This window comes from Paramacrobiotus metropolitanus, unplaced genomic scaffold (genome assembly GCF_019649055.1).
Source record: "Paramacrobiotus metropolitanus isolate TYO unplaced genomic scaffold, Prichtersi_v1.0 Parri_scaffold0000146, whole genome shotgun sequence".
Lineage (NCBI taxonomy): Eukaryota > Metazoa > Tardigrada > Eutardigrada > Parachela > Macrobiotidae > Paramacrobiotus > Paramacrobiotus metropolitanus.
The window spans coordinates 178,206-200,626 of record NW_026570366.1 but is presented as its reverse complement, the minus strand read 5'-3'; the positions used below and the strand labels follow the sequence as shown (position 1 = coordinate 200,626).

Sequence of the window (22,421 nt, the reverse complement as noted above, 5' to 3'; positions counted from 1 at the left end):
GCAACGGTTTGAAGCCGGCCATGATTTTAGCATGAAACGTTGCAGTGAAGTGGCAATTGCACGCTGCCCTTAATCCAGGTTTCCGCTGGTAACAGTCGCAACTTTATAGTAAAATCTACATATAGGATTTATGGAATTTTTTCCTCGTGTGACGCGATACTGTTAAACCTATTTCGAATTTAACTTAATTTTTTTGAATTTTATTAATTTTTTAATCTTATTTTTAGTTCACATACAGCGTACTCTTCATATTTTCTTCATTTCTCGTAAATTTTCACTATATTTCAGTTGTTATTGATATTTTCACGAACTGGTTTTTTCATTTTAGAAGATTTTAATTTACACAGTTAAGAAACAATTCGGTGTCGAATTATCTTCTAGTGCTTTCTTCGAATTTGGGTTATCGGTAATTCTAAAATATTGCCTATCACCCATTGCTTTATAAAGTATTAATTATTTATTATTTATTTAGTTTAGCGATCAGTTTTATTAATAATTAATTTAGTAATCAATTAATAAAGAAATAATGTTGGCATAAGCAAATATAATTAATTTGACTGATAATAATCTTATCAGTAAATATTGTTTAATATTTTTTGCAGGTCAAAGCGGAACATGTGCAAAACGATGCCCTTTACACAACACTGAATCAGCGCTTTCCCGACCACGATGTTGTCTACATGAAAAGCGACGACCTCAAACAGCTTACCCTGGAGATTGCTAGTAACTGAATTTGATTTCGAAGCATTAGCCCACGTTCATATTCGACGCTGTTATAATTAGTTATCCACTGCCATCAGTCTTTGATCGACAGTTTTAGCATATTCGTTCCTTTGCGGACAACGAACAACATTCACGGACTGTTCCGTATAACCACTAAAGATTATTACAGTACTTCTTACCTTATTGTTAGCCGTTAAAATCAGCATTCTCCGTGGCAGACATCCGGTCAGAAGACGTGAATATTATAGCGCAATAAACCCCCAACGGCAGAATGCAAAATTCACAGGTATTTCATCATTAAACCATATCCATAAACTATAACCGCCGAATAAAAGTGAACGGTTTACGATCGACTTCCGAAAACCGGTTCGAATAGTTCCGCCCATGCACGAGTTATAATTTTCATTTTGTGACTTCCAGAAAAAAATATCACTGACGGCGTTTTAAAGTGTTCTGCAGATCGTGATGCACAAAAACAAATTCAGAAGATATCTGTACTGGTGAGAAATAATAGGATACCTTTTTGATTTTCGGTAGCCGGTCAAAGGGCGTTGAAGCAAAAACCGACTGTAATTTTATTTATTCTCAGCGATGCGATACACCAGGCATGCAAGGTTTGTCTGAACCTGAATTTATGAACGGTATGTGCAAAAGAAGTAGTGTAAAGGTTCAGCCATGGAACTGACTTCATCCTTCTTAGATTAATGAGCAACCAGTTAATTAATAACGGAAATGCGAAAATTTCGTTTTTTTTAATTATTAAGCCGCAGATCTCACGCTGCGACATCGCCGAGAAACTGTTTTATTTGATGCACACAAATAAATCTTTAAAGCAAGTGCATATAGCGATGCAGCACCATACGGGCCATAATGAAAAACAATTCAAACCAAGCGCAAAAATTTCTTCACCATAAATAAATTACTATTAAAACAGAAAAATTTTCCAATTCCACCACAAACCGAAATCACACTAATACATTAGAACAGTAAAATTTTCTCCAGTTACACAGGATACTGATCAGTAAATGCTCACACAGGTCCCCAATTAACCACTTTAAAACAAAACAAGAACCTCTTTTTTTCACTTCGAAATCTCACAACAACGCCCACTCCCCCATCCGCCACATGACGGCACACAGCGTCATGGGACTGACGTTCATCCGGACGTTATCGTGCGGAAAGAACCGCCCGACCACATCGCGATACCCGCGTCCCACACTGACCAGCCGGGCACCGTCCGGACTCTTTAAAACGCCCAGCCCCACCACCCGGTCGACGTGCGGTCGGATGATGGTCAGCGGGGCCAGGGTGTCGCCCTTGACGATAATAAGGCTGCCCCACACCGTCCCCACATACACCAGTCCCTCCCAGTATGTCATACAGCATAAAGTGCGTTTGGTCTCGTCCCGCTGCGTCTCCTCAATCACAATGGAGTTCAGGCTCTCCGACACCGGAATCAACCGATCACAGTCCAGTTTGTGCACGATGCGCGGCTTCAGCAGCGCCCAACAGAACAAGGTAGCATCTGCAAATATATAATGAATTTTTAAGATCAGGTTTATTGCATCTAAATTTTGCTTACAGCAATCGAAAGGTATCTATCTCTATTTCAAAAATATTTAAGCGGAATCCCATTATTATCTTGATGTTGTTTAAATAAAAAAACCACTTGTCATGATTTCCAGCTGCTTTCGCCGCGGATTTTTTAATTTCGTTATTCTACTAAATCTATTTTGATAGGAGACGACAAGAGTTATGCCCACTTGTATAACAGAACGTACTGCGAGGGCGAATGATTCTCAAATCCCTTCCGCTTACGAAGTTACCTTGCAAGCCAAACGTCAATAAAAGAAACTGCAGTTATGAGTTAATTTTTCCTAGTTTTTGTATACGTGTTGATAAACGCTTTCGAATCTTCAGTAACTCGGCTAACTGACGGCTCGGGTAACTGTTTGCCTTAGCTGGGATGGACAGAGGAAAATCAGGAAATATCGCTGGATATTACAATATTAAATACAGAATATGACTGGATGCAAATGCAGAATATTAACCAGGCAGATATTTCAGCGGCATTATACAAACAACCACAACTCGCTAGATTACCGTCTTCCAGATACGTCCACGCCAGACCCTCTTTCCAGTTGGCCATCACATCGGCCACCTTCTTCTCCCCACTGACATGGTCCACAATGCAGTCTTCCGCAATGCCTTCATCCCGAACATTGATGATCATCATCTGTCCCGATTCCCCACCGCCGACTACCATATCCTTCCCGGCGGCACATAAGCAGTTCAACCGCAGCGTTACCGAACAAAACGCTTCCACCAGTTTATTCTTCCGCAGCGAGGCATGGACGTTCATAACCAAAAGCCGTTTGGACGCCAAGGATATGACCACACGTTGACGATCGGGAACGTACACCCAGGCGTCGATGTCAGCCTCTTGCAATGGTCCACCAAAGGATATCCGGAATGTCTCGGTTAAATCCAATGTTTTCGCACTACAACGAAAAAAATATTGACCATACGTGACTCGTACAAAACATACACATTATCCACAACAACCATCCTGTTTTTATTAAATACATATCGACATTATAAAAAATTCGGATGTTTACACTTTTTCGATGTTTTTAAAATGAAAATATGTTTTAACAATTTTTAAACAAATGTGAAAATAAAAATTTAGTTTAAAACAATTCAAAACATAATTTAGAACGTGAAAATGTTATATTTTTCACACGGCAACAGCCGCCGCTCACCAGAATACTGAAACATCTTTCCCGCGTAAAACCCATACAAATTCGTGTGTGACAAGGCAATTCGTCACGGCATCCGATGACGGCAACGATGTCGTCTGCAACAACATTTTTCGACTAACAAAAATATCAAACGAAAATATTCCGTTCATTTACCTTGCAATCCAGCCACTTGTATCCCGTCGCCGAAACGATATTAACACTCCCATCGGCCAGCACGATGCCCACCCCATCCGGCACACTGACAACGCCCCCGACGGCAATATTCAGGCTGACATCCTCCAACACGGCCACATCCTGCAGATGGCCATACTCTGGTGTATTGCAGATGGATAAAGCTTGGCTGGCGGTCGGACGATCCCGTGACAGCTGTGACCAGGCCACCACCAACAAATCCAACATCAGCGAGGGATACTGCAGCGTCCAGGCCACCACGGCCGGCCGTCCACCGTCCAGGACAAAGTCCTTGATCTGATCTTGCCCTTCGAATGGCTGATGAAGGGTAAGCAGCTCATACATCAGCATACCAAAGGAGAAGATGTCAACCTGTATGACACCCAGAATTAACGTTGTACAATGTTTTGTAGTGTAAGTAAGGGATGGTAGATTGTTGCCAGCTGCCGAACTGGTATGTTCCTGTCGTCAAAAGTTAGCAAAATACTAAGAAACCCAGTTTCTTACTGCGGAAAATCGTTTATATTTTTTAATCAAAGAAAGTGTGATTCAGCATAGAGTGTCATTCTTTGTTTTTATAGCAGATTAACCAAGACAGGTTAACTACAATAATTAGTAAGATTGGGTGCATGTTAAACATACCCCGAGAAAGCTTCGCCACTCACCCCTTCATTATACTCCTCTTCACCTCCATACTGAATAATTTCCGGTGCAATATACGCTTCAGTTCCGGCAAAACCTTTAGTTGTACTGGCCGCTGTCACCACTCGAGAAATGCCATAATCCGTTAACTTTACCAACACTTTCTTATCCAAACTCCATACAAGAACATTATCAGACTTCAAATCCCTGGAAAGAATATTGTCGACTCTGCAATGCCACCAAGCATCTGCTTACAGTCACGGTTTATATTTTACCGGTAAATTATCCTAAATCCGTGCAGATATTCCAGCGCTTTCGTGATCTGTATGCAGATCATCTGCACCGTCAATGCCGGCATCTGTTCGTTATTTTGCCGGAGACTTTTCACATGATCCAACAAGGAGCCTTTCGGTGCCAACTGCAGCACGATGCCCAACGGCTGCAGACACAATCCCACCAATCCTACAATGTGATGATGACTCAAAGTGGTCAAAATGGACAACTCCTGGCGAGCAGTCCAATATGCTTTGCAGTAGGACTGAACCGGTTCGTGTTCCCACTGCTGCATGACACTCTTGTAGGCACTGACCACGGACGCTTCGGCGTTGAAGCCGGGATCCACGGGAAGGAGCATCTTGATGGCGACATCCTGGGAAACACGGTTGGCCTGCAAAACCCGCCAAAACATTTATCAAACACGTCGAACAATGTGAACGGTGGCAGTATCCACAAAGACAGGAAAAATCGCACACAAATCATGGGCATAAGCAATGAATAAATATTATACATACTTTTATAAAACATTTGTAAAAAGATGCGCCTGATGCGGAACATTTTCAAATGATTTATTATGGTGTGATAATATCACTTAAAATTGCAAGGAATGGGTTTGGGATACCATTGCATTACGCTAACCCGTACAGTTGCTTTGCACGAGGTATGTTTTCGTTGGTATTTTCGAGAAGGTAGTTTTAACAGCAACGCCAAATTTAATAACCCCCAACGAAAAACGGATTTAGGTCTCTGCATCTTTTTCTTGGATATGCATTTTAACAGGCCAGAACAGATTTACTGGCAGTCTCCAGTGCGATAACACCAGCCAAGCTATCCTTACATTTGGTTTAACCGTGGCGCGGTATACGAATCCAAATGCTCCCCTTCCCAATATCCGGCCGCGCTTCAAATCACCAGGAAACATCAGTTTATCCGGAGGCAGATCCAGAAACATGGTTTCTGGAGCAATATCGGCTATCTTCACGTTCCCATGCTCCGCACAGACCACTTCCAGGCATCCCGTTACACTTTTGTAGATAATCTGTAAACGTGCACAGCACAGCACAAGTAAGCCATCAATAAAATAAATACACCGACGCCAAGTTATTACCCGTTCAACAGAAAATCTTTACACAACTTACTGAAAAATAAATTACCAAAACAACAAATTCCAGCTTGAGGTTTCAACGGTAAATGTCCACACAACCCAATAAAAAATGACTTACCAAAAAAATTACGAAAATAAATTCCACTTCACAGTCTTTACTCATAGAATATCGACACGACTCAAACCAAAATAAATTACCAAAAAACAATGTCAGAATGCCACTACTAAGCAAAATAATTTACAGGAAAAAAACATTCCAGTTCAAAGTTAGTATCACCTGTTCGACAGAAAACGCCCGCACAACTTTCTCACTCTCCACATCCGCTTGTCCTTTCCACGCCGCGACGCACTGCGGACACGGAATGAATTTGGTCACCAAATACTGTCCCGTCGATGTATGGATGAACCGCGTTCCCAAACTGGGATACCAGTCTTCCAGCAGTGAATCAATGTGATTGACACAGCGGTTTAGCAGCATGGACACACTGGGCAGATTGGTGATGACCATGTCGTTCTTGCGGTACACCAACAGTGAGATCTCCATCACCGCCTTGTTATCCAAATGCAGGTGCTTCCACGATGTCTCCCGGTCATGACACAAATGGACGAACGGCAAGAAGGATCTCGATGACGGGATTTCGCGGATGCGCAGGACGGAATGATCGCCGTAGCACAATTCCATAGCGTTCTGCCAGCACAGCCATTCCACCGTAAGGTTGGACTGGTTTTCGTCTAAATAATAGTTCCGCACATCGCGAAAGAATTTCTCATCGGATACCAGACGGGATATCAAGCGGGCCCAAAATCCACTGGGAAAGTATAACATAGTGTAGTACCTGCAAGGGTAGTACCTGTAATTATTTAAGGGCAATCTAATCATATCGATAGCGTGGTGACAAACTAGCAACCAAATGCATAAGCACTACTCGTACAAAAAATCGAACACTTTCAACAGACTATCAAAATGATTATTTTTAATCCGTTTAAAAGTTGATCAAATTAAGAAATCAAAAAAATTATGGTTACGCAGTCTTAAATAACTTTTCTGTGATTTCATCGTTATGAAAAGCTTTAAAGCTAAATCACCAGCTTTTAATAAACAATGCAATAGCGAAGCCAGCCGCGTTGAGACGATTAGTAAGAATGTGTCGAGCCATCGAACTACGGTTTCCACCAACAATTTGACCATCAGCATATTTCATACCTTCGAATCTGCAGGCCCTTATCAACCGTCACTCCTTCCACTTTCACCGGTGGTTCCTCCGGGCTATCCAAAAACGGCTTAAAATGGATCCAATTCCGACCTGAACTCTTAATTTCAATCTTTAGCGGCACGTCCCGATCCCCATTAGCGCGACTTTTTACCGGCAATAAACATGGTATCAATAGCGTCCGAGCGTCCAATTTCAAAGCCACCTCGAATTTATTCAGCAGACTAAGGATGTACGTATGCACATCCACCAACGCGTATTTGGATGGTTTGAACAGCACTTTCAAATCGTCGATTTTCATGACACCTTTCCTGACAAAGGGATTAATTTCCCGAATGGTGATAACGGTGGCCAGCGTATCGCACAACCATTGCGGATCGATGAAGTATAAATCGCGCAGACCGGAACTGTCTTCATAGTGAAGGAGAATTCCATTATCATGCAGAAACATCACAGCCTGACGCAGTTCCGAGGAATCGCGAAATGTCATACTGAAGCGCTAAAGAACGAACCATATGCAAAAGCCGACAGCAATTTTATCCCGTAAAAGATATCCAATACGATATTTTCACATTATTAAAAAGATTCATCATTTTAAATCAAATCATGAAGTCGATAATACGCAACGAAATGCTCAAGCTCGCCAAACAGAAAAGTCCTATTCGATCAGCCATGCAGCCGTTAAACTACGTTCCTGCAGCAGTTTACGTGAGCGCCGTCAACAGGCTTTCGTTCTGCTACGGTGCTACCTCTGAATTCCGTTTTCCAGTTAATGTAAAAGGTTTTAATTTTCGAAACAATATATAAATAAAAGGGGAAAATCAAACACGTTTACTAAAGTAATTAATAAAAATCGGCAGAAATTAAAAAATCTTTTAATCGCTGGTAATGTTACACGCATCACAAAATAAAAAATTCATTATTAAACCAAAAACGGCACAACATGATTACCTCGTGCAGTTCATGTGCCACAATTGCTCTGAAATATTCCGTGCTGACCACGGGATGCTGGCCACTTTCGCGATATTCAAACGCCAAGGCCGACACCAAATCCTCAAGAGCGATATAAATGGCCGGAATCTGTTGTTCCATTAAACGTTTATTCGTCCCCGGTTGCCGTAGATCCCACGCTGTCTCCACAATAATCTTGGCCAACTGGGAAACATTCTGCTTTGTTTTACAGCTGATCTCCACGCAATTAACTACCCGCGGTAGACCATGCTTGTCGGCATCAATGACACCCATGAAGCGCTGTCGGACCTCGCTTTTCAGATTCTCCACGTGTCCGGGAGAAAACTTGGCGCCTTTCACTTCATCCAAATGGGTGCCGACAATGATTACGGGCGAACTGGGGGCACGTGCCTAAATCGGTCATATCATATCATAAAGAAAAAAATAACCAAGGAAAAAATATTAAAAATACAATAAAAAATTAGAAAAAGAGATGAGAATATAACTTTTTATCGTGCTATGAGATTAATTTTTAAGATAGTCCGGCAATAATCATTTCTTATACGTTTTGCGCACCTGGATATTAACGAGCCACTGAGTAACTTCGTTGATTCCACTAATCCCATCTAACATATTCCAGACAACCAGGTATAGCGACCGTCGGGAGAGAAAATATTGATGTGTCGCGTAATACTCCCGTTGGCCGGCAAAATCCCACGTTCGAAACGTCACTTCATGTTGACCATCACTGCAGGTCCATTCGCCTAGATCGATACCCACCGTGGACATCTGTATACCACCTTTCCGATCACCTCGGTGGCCCATTCGCTGCGTCCAGTTCGACTCACTGGATCGCGATTTCCGGTGCGATTCTTCGGATTTCAACGCTCGCAATAAACTGGTCTTTCCTTTGTTTTCTAATCCTACCACCTACGTAATAATTAAGCACCATAAAAACAAAACATGGTGCCGTTTGAAATCTGCTACGGAATCAAATTACAGCAATAAATGTGTAGCAGAAAATATTAATGAAACTGCATGCAATTAACTACAGAAATGGATTAACGAGAAACCAAAGTTTAATGTGTAAAATACGAGTCAACGTGAAACTGAGTCTACAGAAAAACTGAGCTACAGAAAAAAAGTAGGAATAATAAATCAATTTTTGAAAGTTTACGATCAACCAAGAAATTAAATAAAAATTACAATGATGCAGAAGATAACACACTAATTTACGGTATACAGAGCAGAAAGTTACCATCAATTTCATTCGGGTATATGGCTGACAGTTTTCCAGCAGAGATTTGAGATAACCCAGGATATCTGCACTTTTATACTGCTTGCTCTCGAACATGGATTTTAACGGATCCGCTAAATTGCATCCATTAGCATTAAGCGTCCACAACTTCGAAAGCAATCCCAACTGTGGTGGAATATCGGCAATATCCCGATTTCCCTCGAAATTCAACACGGAAAGATTGGTCATATTCGACAAGGCTTCCGGCAATTCGAACAACTTATTGTCGCTCAAATCCAGTACTGACAGATTAGGATACAAAAGGGATGTACCGGAACTGGAAAAGTTATCCTAAAAGGCAGTTAGTTATCAACTTCACTGACAGCAAAAGCTGTTCTGGCTTAAAAATATAAAATTACATATAATAACACCTACCAAAAGACCACCAGATCCTGATGAGGATCGGCTGCCACGTTTCACAGGCGGGCCACCGGCCACTTCGAACTCCATTAACCGGTTTTTGGCTACTGTTAGAGTCCGCAGATTTTCCAATTTCCAGTGTTTCCGGTGGGTGCATGTTACGTCACTCAACAATGAAACTGAAAGGGAACCGCATATTAATTTCCACACAATTAGATATACAATGGTGAACGTTAACAGCCTTTAAAACACAGAAAAACAACTCAAAATTCTCGAAACTGAAACGCCGATGAGTTTTAATCAGTACTTGTATAGCTGTGTTACTATTTTCTTACAAATCAAACACATACTTTGTTACATCATTTTGATACTAGTGTTCGTTATCTGTTTAATGTCTGTAGAATATTATAATTTGGAGAAGCGAAGACTCCGCCGACTTACCGACGCGTTTGCCTTTGTGCCAGCTGCTGTCCTCGAAGTAACAAACATTATCCATTTCATCCGCAGTTCCTGGACGTAGTGACACTTCCAGATGGTTATTCGATGCATCCAAATGTTTCAAACCAGCTGGATAATCTTGAATAATACCCATTGTTTCTAAAGCATTGCCGGACACTACTAGCTTGGCCAGGTTGGGCGCCAAACAACATAGTCCCAACGGAATACTGGACAATGCGTTATGTGCCAGATTCAAAATCTACAAGATTACAAACTTACGAAGTACGCTGATGCGAAGCATTGTAACAAAATTATAAACGTAAAAAAATAATTCGAACAGCAGTCACCAAAGCCAAAGAGTGTCGAGGCTACTACAATCCCGTCCCGAAATACAACATCTAGTGTGCATTGAGCGTTATATTGGACTAAAGAATGCTATGCACTACACTACATCAATCGCAACGACAAACTGCGCTCTGCACTCTGCAGTAAGATCGTCAATAAAAGGAGGAATTCCGCCCAGCTACCATCCATCAAGCGATTTCGGGTTATTCTCATTACAACATTACTTAACATTACTCACCAGGGGGCGGCCATGACAAATGTACGTATGTACCGAGTACCAACAAACGAGTAAACAATGTGGCGCAGCGCCCGTAGTATGCAATTCGCCGTAATCCATAAATTTGTATTTTTCCTTGTGCTAAATGTCCTGATGGGACTGCATTATTCGTACTACGAAACTGAGCGAAACACTTGCTGCACAGTTATAATAAATAATAATAAATAATAATTAATGATAATTCAAAAAGAGTGGAAACATGCTGCTGAAAATTTGTAAATTAACGGAACTTAAGTTAACCCACCTTTAATGCCAATTCCTGCTTGTCGCTGCGCACTTCGACACTTTTTACCGCCTCGACAATTAGCCGTGAACTCCATAAATTATTGCGATGCACGGGTTGAACCATCACAGCCGGCGACAAGGAAGAATCATTTAAACTAGCATCGGACGACAATCTTTCCATGATGGAGGTGGACCGTTCCGCAAAGGGCAGAGATTTGTCGGATTTAATCGGCAGCGCTTCCAGCATATTATTGCTCAAATTCAGATCTTTCAACGCGGGCGCCTGCCACATCGCAAAGGGCAGCGTGGTAATGGAATTGTGGGAGAGATCCAGGTGGGAAAGGGACGGGAAGTAGAAGAGATCATCAGGAGCAACGGTCAGATCATTGTGGGAGAGATTCACATCCTGGAAAAAAATACTAGTGAACTTTCCAAACAAATCAGCAGTCAAAATACAAACTACTAAAAACTTCCGCCACTTACGAGAAGTTTACCAAGAAATCTGTTCTGCGGTAGTTATCTGGAGGTTGTATCAGTCGAACAAAATACGAGAAAAACTAACAGTAACAGAAAAACTAACAGTAACTAGAAAAACAGTAATAGTAACGAAAAAAACTCGTATGAGAAAAACTAACAGTGACAGCAAGTATTCTACTTTTCTATTTTTTCCCATTTCGTGGCTTGCAAGAGGAAGTCGTTGTACTTGGGGCTTAAGCCACTAAACAACGGGCGCGCTGGATCTGTTTTTCCAGTTACGGTCGCCATTTTACAGGTAGCGGCGCGATATTCTGCCATTTCTCACAGAAAAGAAAGATAATTTTTATTTTACTTTGCCTACCTGTAACACGGGGCACTGGCAAGCGGAAGAATTTCTACACAGATCCAAGGGCTGAAAGCGGCAGATGCGATTATTCGATGCATTAAGGGTGCGTAAACTCTGCAGACGAAAGACACAAGTAGGCAGTTCCTCTATATCACCATAGGAGACATCCAGTTTAGTAATGGCAAATAGCCCCATCCGTCCAACAATCTTCGGGTTCAGGGCGATGGCTGAATGCAGTAACCACGCCTCATCAAAACGATCCAGTCCGGTGGCATTCTGCCATATAATGGCCACGGGGACGGTGGGAAAAATCGTGCTGTACGTCATGGCACCGCTCGCGCCCGATAGCGGCTTGATGCCTTTCGCGGAAGCCAGCTCCATGAGCTTCTTGTTAATCTTAAATTCCGTGTCTAAAGTTGAGAGTAAAAAATTTAAATGCAACAACGTGATTTACAGACAACGTTTAAATATAACGCAGACGGGCTTGAACGTGCCTTTACACTACGATAATCACTTTCATACTTATGATTCCCAATAGTTCCCAATCAGTGAAACTGACTACATACACGATATTCCATATAAGTGAATAAACTTTCCAAAACCAAATATTTGATGATCGAAAGGCATACCTCGATGCGCATGGAGTGCCAACATTTTCACGAGTAACGCAGTTTCCACATCGGTTTTCGCCGCGGTACTTAGTGCACAACAGCCTTTGTCTTCTGCTTTCGCAGCCATCAATACCTCCGCCATATTTGTATCACAGTTCCTCACAGCAGCCGCCAGTACGTTGGTTTTTTGTACCGGATTTCCAACATTCAGCGCAAGGTTGGGATCAGCGCCTCGCTCCAACAGCAGTTTCACTATCGCGCTGTGCTTCGCCTTTATAGCCGCATACAGAGCGGTTTCGCCATTGTAGTTGACCAGATCCAAGTGTAACGGACTAAAATCTTTGGTTTCCCCTAAAATAAATTTAGAGTAATAAACCAGTAAAGATTTTATTTTCCTAACTACGTCCCAGCTATTGTAAACACTTAACTGTGACACATTTTCATTCACCGCTTAGAACTATGACAGTCCAACGCAAAAACAAGTACCAAGATCATTTACATACAGATACCTGATTAAATTTATAAACATAAGATGAAACATGCAAGTGTCAGCATACTCATAGAGACATACATAGACAATATCCACTGTGCCCGCGCGCGGCAATAATGACTACTCTTGCAGATGAAATCTGCATTTACAATAAGCACAAATCGGATTACGATGAAGAACTGATTCACCACACAGAATACAACAAAATTGCATAAATTCCCGTAAGCGGCGTAATAATCATAAAGATTACTTACTAGATTATTTACTTACAGTCATTAATAACCTTGTACTTTTAAGCGCCGTCAAAATAATACGTAACGGCTTCAGGTAGGGTGGTTGGTCCATCGGCACTAACAATTTCTAACCTTTTTCGTTCCATGCTGGGACTTTTTTGGCGATCAGCTGCTCTACCAGCCGTATATTTCCGGTTTCCACTGCGAGGTACAGCGGGCTCTGATTATCGGCAGTCAGGGCGTTGATATCGAATCCCATCCGGTAATTCCAAGTCATCGATATATCCAGATAGGGCTGCATAATGTCATCCGGCAGCGGGCTGTTCAGTAGCAGATCCACTATAGACCGATGCTGCAAGTTAATGGCAACATGCAGGGGTAACCATCCAAGACCGTTGGGTTTCGACACCAGTCCAGGAGCACGCTGTTGGAAATGAAGGTGTTCACACTTTACAGCCACCTCAACTCACAAGCACTGTCAGCAGTGTCTTGTGAAATCATTACATATGTATTTTACAAGACATTGTTGAAGATGCCGCGGTTATGACTGGTAAATTCGCATCTCTTTCTTTGTCAGTAAGCAGATGAAAATTAAGAATAACAGAAAACCATCACGCAAAATGTAGATAAACCAAAATCTTAATCAGAATTTTTAAAGACACAGATGGTGGGATGGAGATACTAATTTTGGTACACGGTGGATTAATACGATGCGCAAGATGCTCAACCATCAATGCAGGCACGTGCACTGCTACCTCAATCAGCATCTCCGCTATGTCGGAATTCCCACGAAAAACTGCTTCATACAAAGCAGACCCTTCCGCTGTTTCAATATTCGCATCGGCACCGCTTTTCAGGAGCAGTTTTACCACTTCCGCGTTATTCTTCATAACAGCCCTACAACAGTACATTTCTCAAAAACGACCAACACTTACAGCATTTAACTAAACACTCTATACAGACTCCGCAGACAAATATAAATTGAAAAACTGAATAACAATATCGGAATTAAACATTTTTCTACTGTTAATCAATATATGGAATTAAAACTGATAATCAGAACCGAAAAAACGAAACCAACCTGGTCAACAATGGTACACCGTCAACTACAATCGAATTCACGAGGGTGGACGAATCGGACTTTGTGGCTTCCAAAATCGTTTCCATCCTTATAATGTCATCACGACCAAAGGCTTCCAGAAATTCTGGAAAACCGCAAGTAACTGCGTTTTCAAGCAATCTGACAGTGACATCAATAACGTAGTTGCTCAAAATACCTACTGCGGTGAAATCATGTAATAAAGGTTATCACGAAGACTAAGATGTACCTACTCATATAGTTACTGAATTTGAAAAAACTTACCCTTTTGCGCAACCGCAAGCCTTTCCGCTTTCGCTTCTGGAACAGATAAAGCGTCAGTCATGCGAAATGTCTGATTGATGCCACATTTCTGCATATAGTATAAAATCCGTAAATATATACAACGCAGAAACGCTAAAAACTGGAAAGTGTCAATACAGCGGTAGGGTGAAAACAGTAATATAAAAATTCCATTAATGCTGGCTTACCGACACTGCTTCAGAAAATCGGAACCGAACGACTAAATTAAAAGTTTTTCGGAAAAAACCTAGAATTATATCGGTTTAAACTTTAAACTGTAAGGTGTACATGGAAAACATTTAAAAAACAACGAATTCAAAAAGTATGAACTACTCGTACAGCCGCTTTAGTCACTCAGTCAATGTTCATTCCAATTTGCAAATTATGTAAGAATTTGTAGTCCCCATAAAAAGCCACATACTACGAAATCTTCGCCACATGTATCGGCAGAAATTAAGCGTAGACTTTCCTGAGAGCGATCTCCCACTTGTCAATCCGAGTTTATAACGATGAAAACAGTCGAATGCTTCGTGGTAATATTATCACGCTCTTACAGATTAATTTGCTTTAATGAAATGAAAAACTCATTCAAATGTTGAATAATGTATTCAAAAAATGGAATATGCTGGACGCTTTTCGTACAGACCTTACCTTGATAGATTCGCAGCATTTCCACGCAATCCCGTTGACGCCGCTCCATAGCCACATCCAGCGGTGTCTGGGCACGAGAATTTTTCGTATGGACCGAAGCACCCGAACTTAACAAACAAGCCACGGCTTCCAGTCGACCGTGGTAGGCCGCAATGTGCAGCGGAGTCTACCAAACGAAATTAACGATTTATTTGCTGAGCAGAGTATGCAAGCGCTCGACAGGTGATTGTAATTACACTGACGGTCCTCACCGACCCACTTACCTCCGCGCCGGCCCGAATTGAACTTTGCACATTAGGATCGGCTACAAAGAAAACAAACATGGCACCACTGATAATTTTGAGCAATGAGTCTGTGAACTGGTCGTCCGACACAGGCCGATAATGTATGCAAAAATGACAACATGATAAGACTGAAAGAAAAATTATTACACTCGTGGGATTGTGTTTGAACAGACCAAACAAGTAAAAGAAAACTGCAAATTGATCGCTGTAAAAATCGTAAAAATTTCCGTATGTCGAAACAATAGCCTAAACAAACCAAAATACATAATTGATAAATTAGAAAATATTTTCGAAATTGTGTAAAAATTTTAAAAAAAGCAACAAACAATTATGTAGAGAAAATAGGATTTATACTGGCTCTAGCTCACTAGTTACGCGTTTTTTTGATCTGCTATTATTAATGTATTAAAAACCAGCAAAAGCGCGATAAAAGCGCAAATTTGCGCGACAGCATTCTTTTTCTTGAAATAGCAACATTCAGAGCATCGATAACAATATAACAAAATTTCAAATTTCAAAAGTGAATCGTAAAAAAGTTTAAAATCCTATTTAAATGTAGCCGTACACGCCATTCATACGGATGGCGTGTACGGCTACATTCCTGTAGCCATACACAGCTACTGCTCCTGGCCGAACAGGGAAAAAATGCCCTTCAACCGCAACTACGGATGCACTCACCCCCAGCGTTCAGCAGCACTCCGACCAAGGAGAGATTCCCACTTTTGGCTGCAGCATGCAGTGGCGTTCTCCCGTACCTATCCTCGGAATCAATATTTTTTGCTTCTTCACCGTTCTTCAATAAATCCTCCAGCAATTCCGCGTTTTCCCATACGCACGCTTGGTGCAACAAGCGGCCTGCACACGACGGCAATAAAAAATTAATCGTAAATCTGCGATGACTAACGCGCTGACAATTTGGGAGGTTCTTCTCGTACACACTGCTGATGTTGAATCACAAAAACACAGACACAGTCAAACCAAACCTGGAAAATCGTTTTCAGCCATAATCACCAGTTAGATAAACAATCCATGCCACATTCCAATCAGAACCGTCTCGCTGATATGTGTAACGAGAATTATTACAAGATCAACAACGATCCATTCATGTTACAGCTCTCATTTTGATAGTAGCAGACCGTCCAACATTTTGAAGCTTCGCGTTAATTTTATCATTTCAGCGAAATACTATCCTATTTTGCAAATATATCATGCAAAAACTCGAAAGAAATCCAAGACGCTAACCAGATGTGCAAATATGAAATGTTTTGGTTTTGTAACCAGTGATATTCGCGACTTCGTCAGTTTCACTTTTCATCAAACAGCTGTGTGAGTGATGCAATTGACAGGGAATTACTGAAGCCAGCCAGGTAAGAATATTTAACAAGTATGAAATAAATTTCGTAAATTTTGTTTTTTCAAATTGCATCCATTCCACAGTGTCCCGAGCGTTAAGATTCACAACATAATTTTAGTAACGTGAAATAACTTATAGTAAGTACTTATGCTTGAAGTTTGAAAGTATTGTACTGTTCAATATATTGTACTGTTGTACTGTTGTTTTCTAAACGTAATTGCAGTTAAAAAATTGTAGCCTTTTTTTGGAATCCGTTAGTGCAACTTGATAATTTTAAAATCATGCCACAAGGATGGCAGTGGATAAGTAATAAGTAAGGATTACTCTCAAAAGTCTTCATTAATTTTGAACTTTGAAGCAACTCAATCAAACACTTGTACTTAATTTGGAGGCGGTTGCAGTTAAAGTAATAAAGTGGAATAATCAATAAGTTAAAAAGGAGTAGAACATTAATTTTTTAAACCAAAATGTAGTAAGTGCCAGCGGTGCATAAGCTACAAGTAAATATCTTCTTATCTATGAATCTATCATTATTTGCACATTTAACACAACGATTAATGCGTTTCAGCGTATGCATGCTTCTTATAACTGAATATATAGTAATAAACGGAAATCTGCCAATAATCGCGCAACTACCACTAAATTATGTAATTTCTTTTGCTATTTTCGATCATGCAGTTGCTGTATTTATGTACTTCGATCTTCTCTTTTCAATAATACGCAGAAGTGTAGGTACGAGTACAGTACTCATATAATAGTTTTTAAATTTTTACAATCGGTTATGAATTCTTGTAATTAAATAATCAACCATACGTATCTACGCCTACTATCAGTTCCATGAATTATTTTAAGCGTTACTGTAAGCTACAACGTAATAGATATTAATTTTGATTTAGAAACTGACTTCGACCTACAATCATACAGTAATTAATTAATAAGGCACCGTATCTTAATGGTAAGCACAGTATAACGGCATGGTTAGGAAAATCGATCCGATACACTCAAAAGTGCAAGCCAAGTAATTAAGGCGAGGTCACCGGTCAGCGGTTCCAGTCTTTTATAATTATTACGTTGAAATACTTAATATCTGATTTTGAACCGCGTCCAATTGCTCATTAAAGAATTTCCTCTTCGACTGCACTGATAGAGCATCATTATACAGTAATTTATCAGCAAAAGATAAATGAACGACTTGTCGCACCCTTCCGGCCCTCAATGGGAGATAATGCATATCAGTTTGACATCATATTAATAAAATTATTACAAACGTGTGCACAACTCACAAGTACTGTACATATTCTTTAACAATTACATATTCTTTAATAATTTTACATACAAAAAGGTTTTATTAATTTTTAATTTGATACAGTAATTATTATCAAATTAGAAAATTAATAAAAAATTTTTATATGTACGGTATAACATGTTATATAATGCTTTAATAAAATTGTTATGGTTCTCACTTCTCTGAGTAAGCTTAAGTACCGATGTTGTGATGACATACAATTGTACACGCTTAGTAGCTTACCCTTATTATAAAATACTGTAAAGGTTATTCACTCATAGTGTTAGTAACGCTAACTTTTGCTAAACTCATTTGGCTCATTTGCTTTTTGCATCTGATTGTTGCGGAAGGTAGGAAGTTTTATATGTACATGCTGAACTACGCACATTCAAGGCACTTAACTTTAACAAGCCAGAAGTGGTTCCATTTCAGTTAACGTTTATGCAATTTTTTAGCTGACTGTGCCCTTTTGCGATATCTCGAGCCGGAAAACAATGACACTGAGAATATCCTAGCCATGACGAGTTACTTTGTATTAGCTTACTGTTAACACTGAAAACTGCAAATGACGGCATTCATGATATTAATTGTATCATTTATGACATCATCGCTTTTGGGTAATATAGATATAATGGCATTAATTAATTTCGCACCTTCAAGTTCTTGTACAATTAGAATACATACGGAGTACAGATTACATACACATACCGCCGGTCCGCCAGTGATACAGTACCGGTACCAACCATTAACTCATTCATGCACTTGCAAGTTTGCAACAGGCGGTTGAAATCTTTAAAAACTGCTAACTTTCGTTTTCAACGTAAAATTATAAGTTTAATAATACAAAAATTTTTTATAACCACCGTGACGCCGCAGTTCTCACGTCATCGCTCGCCACTCGGCACGTACACGAGCCAGTCAGGTTTTTTTACCAGTGCTTAGAGCTTAGTGCTTACCAAACCTGTACGACGTTTCGACTTTGTTTGCGTGTTTAAAAGGTGTCAGGTTTTGTTCTGTGCCTGTTAGTGTTGTCTGTATTGGTCCACGCGTATGCTGTAAATAGACGTTGAATGGATTAATCGTTACTCTGTAGTCTGTGCAGAATTAAGTTATGGGAAGTTTTGAGCTTCTGTTTTTCTTTTTTTTGCCTTTTCAAAGTTTGATGAGGGTTGATAATCACTTAATATTTTGGGAATAACTGTTGCTAATACCTGATTATAATTTTATATCATTATATTAATCTAATAATTTCTTTCAGAGGGTTGATAAAGAGACTGAGATGCCCTTGTTTGATTAATTCGATCACAAAGAAAGCCAAAGGACCAAAGGTAGGACCTCCTAGGTAGGTGCTTGCAAACGTTTTACGTTCAGACGTTAATGTATTAAGATCACTTACTCACTTGATGAAATCATTGTTAATTTGTTGTTAATTCTGGTCAACTGCGAATGCGATTAAGCTTGCATATAATTTCGAGAATCAAATTCTTTTAGCGTTACAATTTGCACATCTTGGGCTTAACCACTTGGTGACTTGGAGCGGAAAGTTGTGGCTGAAAAGTGAAAAGCAATCCGAAGGATTTCATCGTTTTGTTTATTTTCAGTTGTTCCAGTTTGTTTACGTTCATTGATAACCGATATCTTATCTGTGCGGAATTGTGACGTCATCGCAAAATGTGGACATCGTTATTCTTATCAATTTTATCCTTTCACCTGATTACGGGATCCCCGTGTCCCATCACCATCAGCGAGCTGCAACTGGCGGTAAAACAAGTGAATCAAGAGTTCATTGAACTGCGCAAACACTGCGCCGAGCCCGTCGATTTATCCCCATACACCCTGGTGTTTTGGCGCGGCCATGGTGGCAAAGCCAACAAGCGACACCCCCGAAATGCTCCCGATGCCATTCTGCAGCACCGCGTCAACTTCACCGCGTCAGGCATTTCCCACATGAACGAGACGTTCTTGGTGATCGGCAACAACATCACCGCCACCACCACAGATTTTTACACTTTTGAACACGTAGGATGGAATAAAAGTAACGATTTTTATCTGGATCGCGGCAACGCCAAGACAAATGCCTTGGTCCTGTACGCTAATCTCACTGATAAAGATTTGCCAATCAACGCCACATTGAATGACATCACAGCACACCACGATAAGATTGTCGATCTGCTGTTCTACTATCATTCCGGGAGTGCACACGGGATTAAGGAATTTTTGTTCCCGGAATATATCGTGGGACAACCGGGCACGAAGGGCTCATCGTACTACCGTTTGTGGGATCAGCGGAACAACAATAGCACCGACAGTCATTCGTTTAGTTTCTGCTGCAATGACACGATGGTCAGCAGCAAATGGCCAATGGGCTTTAAGTGGACGGAACCGACGCCCGGGGCGGAGAACAACTGTACGGCCGAGTACTGTCTAGATCCGAAATTTAAGAATTTTCCCATAACGCTGGATCGGTGTGACGTGCAGAAGGTGGAAAATTATTTCGTCACCACCACTCCGCCGCCTACGCACCCTACCTCACAAGTGACAACAGGTACTACTGAAGAACTAAAATTGTATTTCAGAGGTTTTGTGCCGTTTTGAAATGATTTCGTTTATTTTTAGCTGCCGTTGATGACATTTTCTTTTTTTTCTATTTCCTTCGTGCAGTGACTTTTATTTAAATTTATTTCGAATAAAGTGATTATGTTTTTTCAGACCGTTTGACGCGCGAAAAGTTCTGTTTATTTATGAAACGATAAATGAAATAATATTATTATGAAATGTACGAAAGTGTGGTTTGTACGTATTAGTTTAAAGATTGTTGCTTTTGTTAGGCGCGCCGGCCGCGTCAACCACGCCACACAGTAGTACGTCGCTAGGGATTTCCGTTGGAATTCCCGTCGTCCTGGTAGTGCTTGTCCTGGTTGGTCTCGTTGGATTCTGTATCTTCAAGCGAAGGTACGGTCCATTCGATTAATGGAAAAATTCCGAAAAATAAGATACTAAATAACTTACTTAATTGAATGACACATAAAAATCATAAGCGAAAAAACTAATAAATAGATAAATTTGTTCAATTACAAGTAAATAATTTACAAAATGGTAGACGCTTTATTCATCCCGGCACGCTAGAGAAAATGCATCAGTTTCGATTGCTTTTGCAGATTAAGATTGTGTAGTTCATGCTTTTAGGAAAGACTTAAGACGCGATGCAGCGATCTGTGTACATTTTTGTTAAGAGTTGTTGCTTTGCCAATCTTATTTCCGTAACATCTTGATGGAGGTGTATTAATCTTGTCGTAAATATTGTAAAGCCAAGTTTGTGGCGTTGCAGAGGATATTCGCCCTTGTCAGCGGATGGTGGCGGTGGTGTGCATTGCCTCAACTGCTTCCACCGGCAAGACGAAGGTGACCGGGATCGTCTCGTATACTAAAACTGCTTGTTTGCATATTTTGATTGCTCATCATGCTGGACCAAAGCTGTGAAGCAAGTTCCTGTGTATTAATGTTGCCGGAAGTGCTCCAATCTAAAATGAATTTCGAGTATTCGAAATTCAAATACACTACCGTTTGAATTCCGAGTAATCGGAATTGCAATTGCAGGCATTCCAACTCCGAGTAATCGCAATTTAAAAGGACGCAGTTGTAATTTCGAATATTCGGAATTGCAATGCATATCATATGAATTTTAAGTAATCCGTTGTTAAAAGAAATTTTACTTAATATTTTGATTATAATTTATCATCAAACTACGTACTATGGAACTGGAAGTTTTGATGCGATACCTTACATAGAAGTAGTAATACTGATTACGTATTTATGACCGAAATAATTTTATTAATTAAATGACAGCAGAATTTAATTTCGAGCGCTCGGAAAATTTTAGGGCGTGGTCATTAAACGTTGATGTACCTTTATCAGTTCGGCGTACAATAAACTTTCTATAGCAAAAATAACAACAAAAACAGGTTTCCGTTTAAATTGACATTATTCTGGCTTTCACCGTCGCAAATGAACTGATCCATGCTCATCTAGCGTTGTTGGCTCAAAACTCATCGGTCAGCGTTAGCGCAGTCTACGGCTGCCTGCGGGCCGGTGCGGCTACTACAGCGCCGACGTGTACAGTAATGATTTGGCCAGCTTTTATTTGGGCATTGGGTGATGACACTAGCACCGGAACACAGGGCATCGGAGTAACTGGCGCCGTTGTTCTTCATAAATTCCGAGTCTCCCCTCCTCACAGAAGGGTGTGTGCGGTAGGGAAGAACGACTTGTTACATTGAATTATGACCTTTACCTGATACAACAGCAACTTAAATACATTAAACACAAATGCACTATCGCTGTACCACATCCGCATTGCTTCTCCTATTTATACATCAGGATGTACATCCCAATGACACACACTGGTCCCTCATGACAGACCCACTTCATTAATTCTACCAGTGCCACTGATCTCTACCCCTGATCGCGCAAATATGTTCTGCCTAGCTAGTCTGCTTACTCGTAAGTCGTAACAAACACCTTCTTGC

General features: G+C 40.6%; 2 protein-coding genes across 4 annotated transcripts; one reads left to right on the top strand and one right to left on the bottom strand.

Annotated features, from left to right (window-relative positions):
* Positions 1–1,460: 1,460 nt before the first annotated feature.
* Positions 1,461–16,524, bottom strand: LOC129599480 (leucine-rich repeat serine/threonine-protein kinase 1-like). Of its 2 annotated transcripts, none has more exons than XM_055497717.1 (25): positions 16,240–16,524; positions 15,935–16,111; positions 15,236–15,276; positions 14,973–15,138; positions 14,304–14,339; positions 14,022–14,145; positions 13,696–13,837; positions 13,073–13,364; positions 12,236–12,568; positions 11,622–12,016; positions 10,803–11,189; positions 9,940–10,195; positions 9,514–9,677; positions 9,100–9,429; positions 8,418–8,771; positions 7,842–8,252; positions 6,884–7,389; positions 5,957–6,530; positions 5,413–5,613; positions 4,574–4,965; positions 4,322–4,505; positions 3,639–4,028; positions 3,486–3,580; positions 2,827–3,224; positions 1,461–2,248 (listed from the first exon to the last, which is right to left on the bottom strand). In XM_055497717.1, the coding sequence occupies exons 1-25, from the start codon at positions 16,259–16,261 to the stop codon at positions 1,818–1,820; spliced, it is 6,801 nt and encodes a 2,266-aa protein (XP_055353692.1). In that variant the 5' UTR covers positions 16,262–16,524; the 3' UTR covers positions 1,461–1,817. The 2 variants fall into 2 exon arrangements, with proteins under 2 accessions (XP_055353692.1, XP_055353693.1); XM_055497718.1 differs by having other exon boundaries at positions 5,957–6,515.
* LOC129599481 (uncharacterized) lies at positions 16,269–21,806 on the top strand. 2 transcript variants are annotated; one of them, XM_055497720.1, is made up of 5 exons: positions 16,269–16,623; positions 19,154–19,223; positions 19,497–20,440; positions 20,724–20,847; positions 21,224–21,806. In XM_055497720.1, exons 3-5 carry the CDS (start codon positions 19,567–19,569, stop codon positions 21,321–21,323), a joined length of 1,098 nt encoding a protein of 365 aa, XP_055353695.1. In that variant the 5' UTR covers positions 16,269–16,623; positions 19,154–19,223; positions 19,497–19,566; the 3' UTR covers positions 21,324–21,806. The 2 variants fall into 2 exon arrangements, with proteins under 2 accessions (XP_055353695.1, XP_055353694.1); XM_055497719.1 differs by having other exon boundaries at positions 19,154–19,237.
* Positions 21,807–22,421: the final 615 nt, after the last annotated feature.

What these genes read in the sequence shown, in the direction of transcription:
- LOC129599480 (XM_055497717.1), bottom strand. Translation starts at nt 16,261, where the DNA reads ATGGCTGAAAACGATTTTCCAG. An exon ending in CCCAGCATGGAACGAAAAAG is followed by an intron (nt 12,569 to 13,072) that starts GTTAGAAATTGT and finishes AATTTATTTTAG; the next exon opens with GGGAAACCAAAGATTTTAGT. An exon ending in ACAAGTGGCTGGATTGCAAG is followed by an intron (nt 3,581 to 3,638) that starts GTAAATGAACGG and finishes ATGTTGTTGCAG; the next exon opens with ACGACATCGTTGCCGTCATC.
- LOC129599481 (XM_055497720.1), top strand. Translation starts at nt 19,567, where the DNA reads ATGTGGACATCGTTATTCTTATCAATTTTATCCTTTCACCTGATTACG. An exon ending in TACCTCACAAGTGACAACAG is followed by an intron (nt 20,441 to 20,723) that starts GTACTACTGAAG and finishes TGCTTTTGTTAG; the next exon opens with GCGCGCCGGCCGCGTCAACC. An exon ending in TTCTGTATCTTCAAGCGAAG is followed by an intron (nt 20,848 to 21,223) that starts GTACGGTCCATT and finishes GTGGCGTTGCAG; the next exon opens with AGGATATTCGCCCTTGTCAG.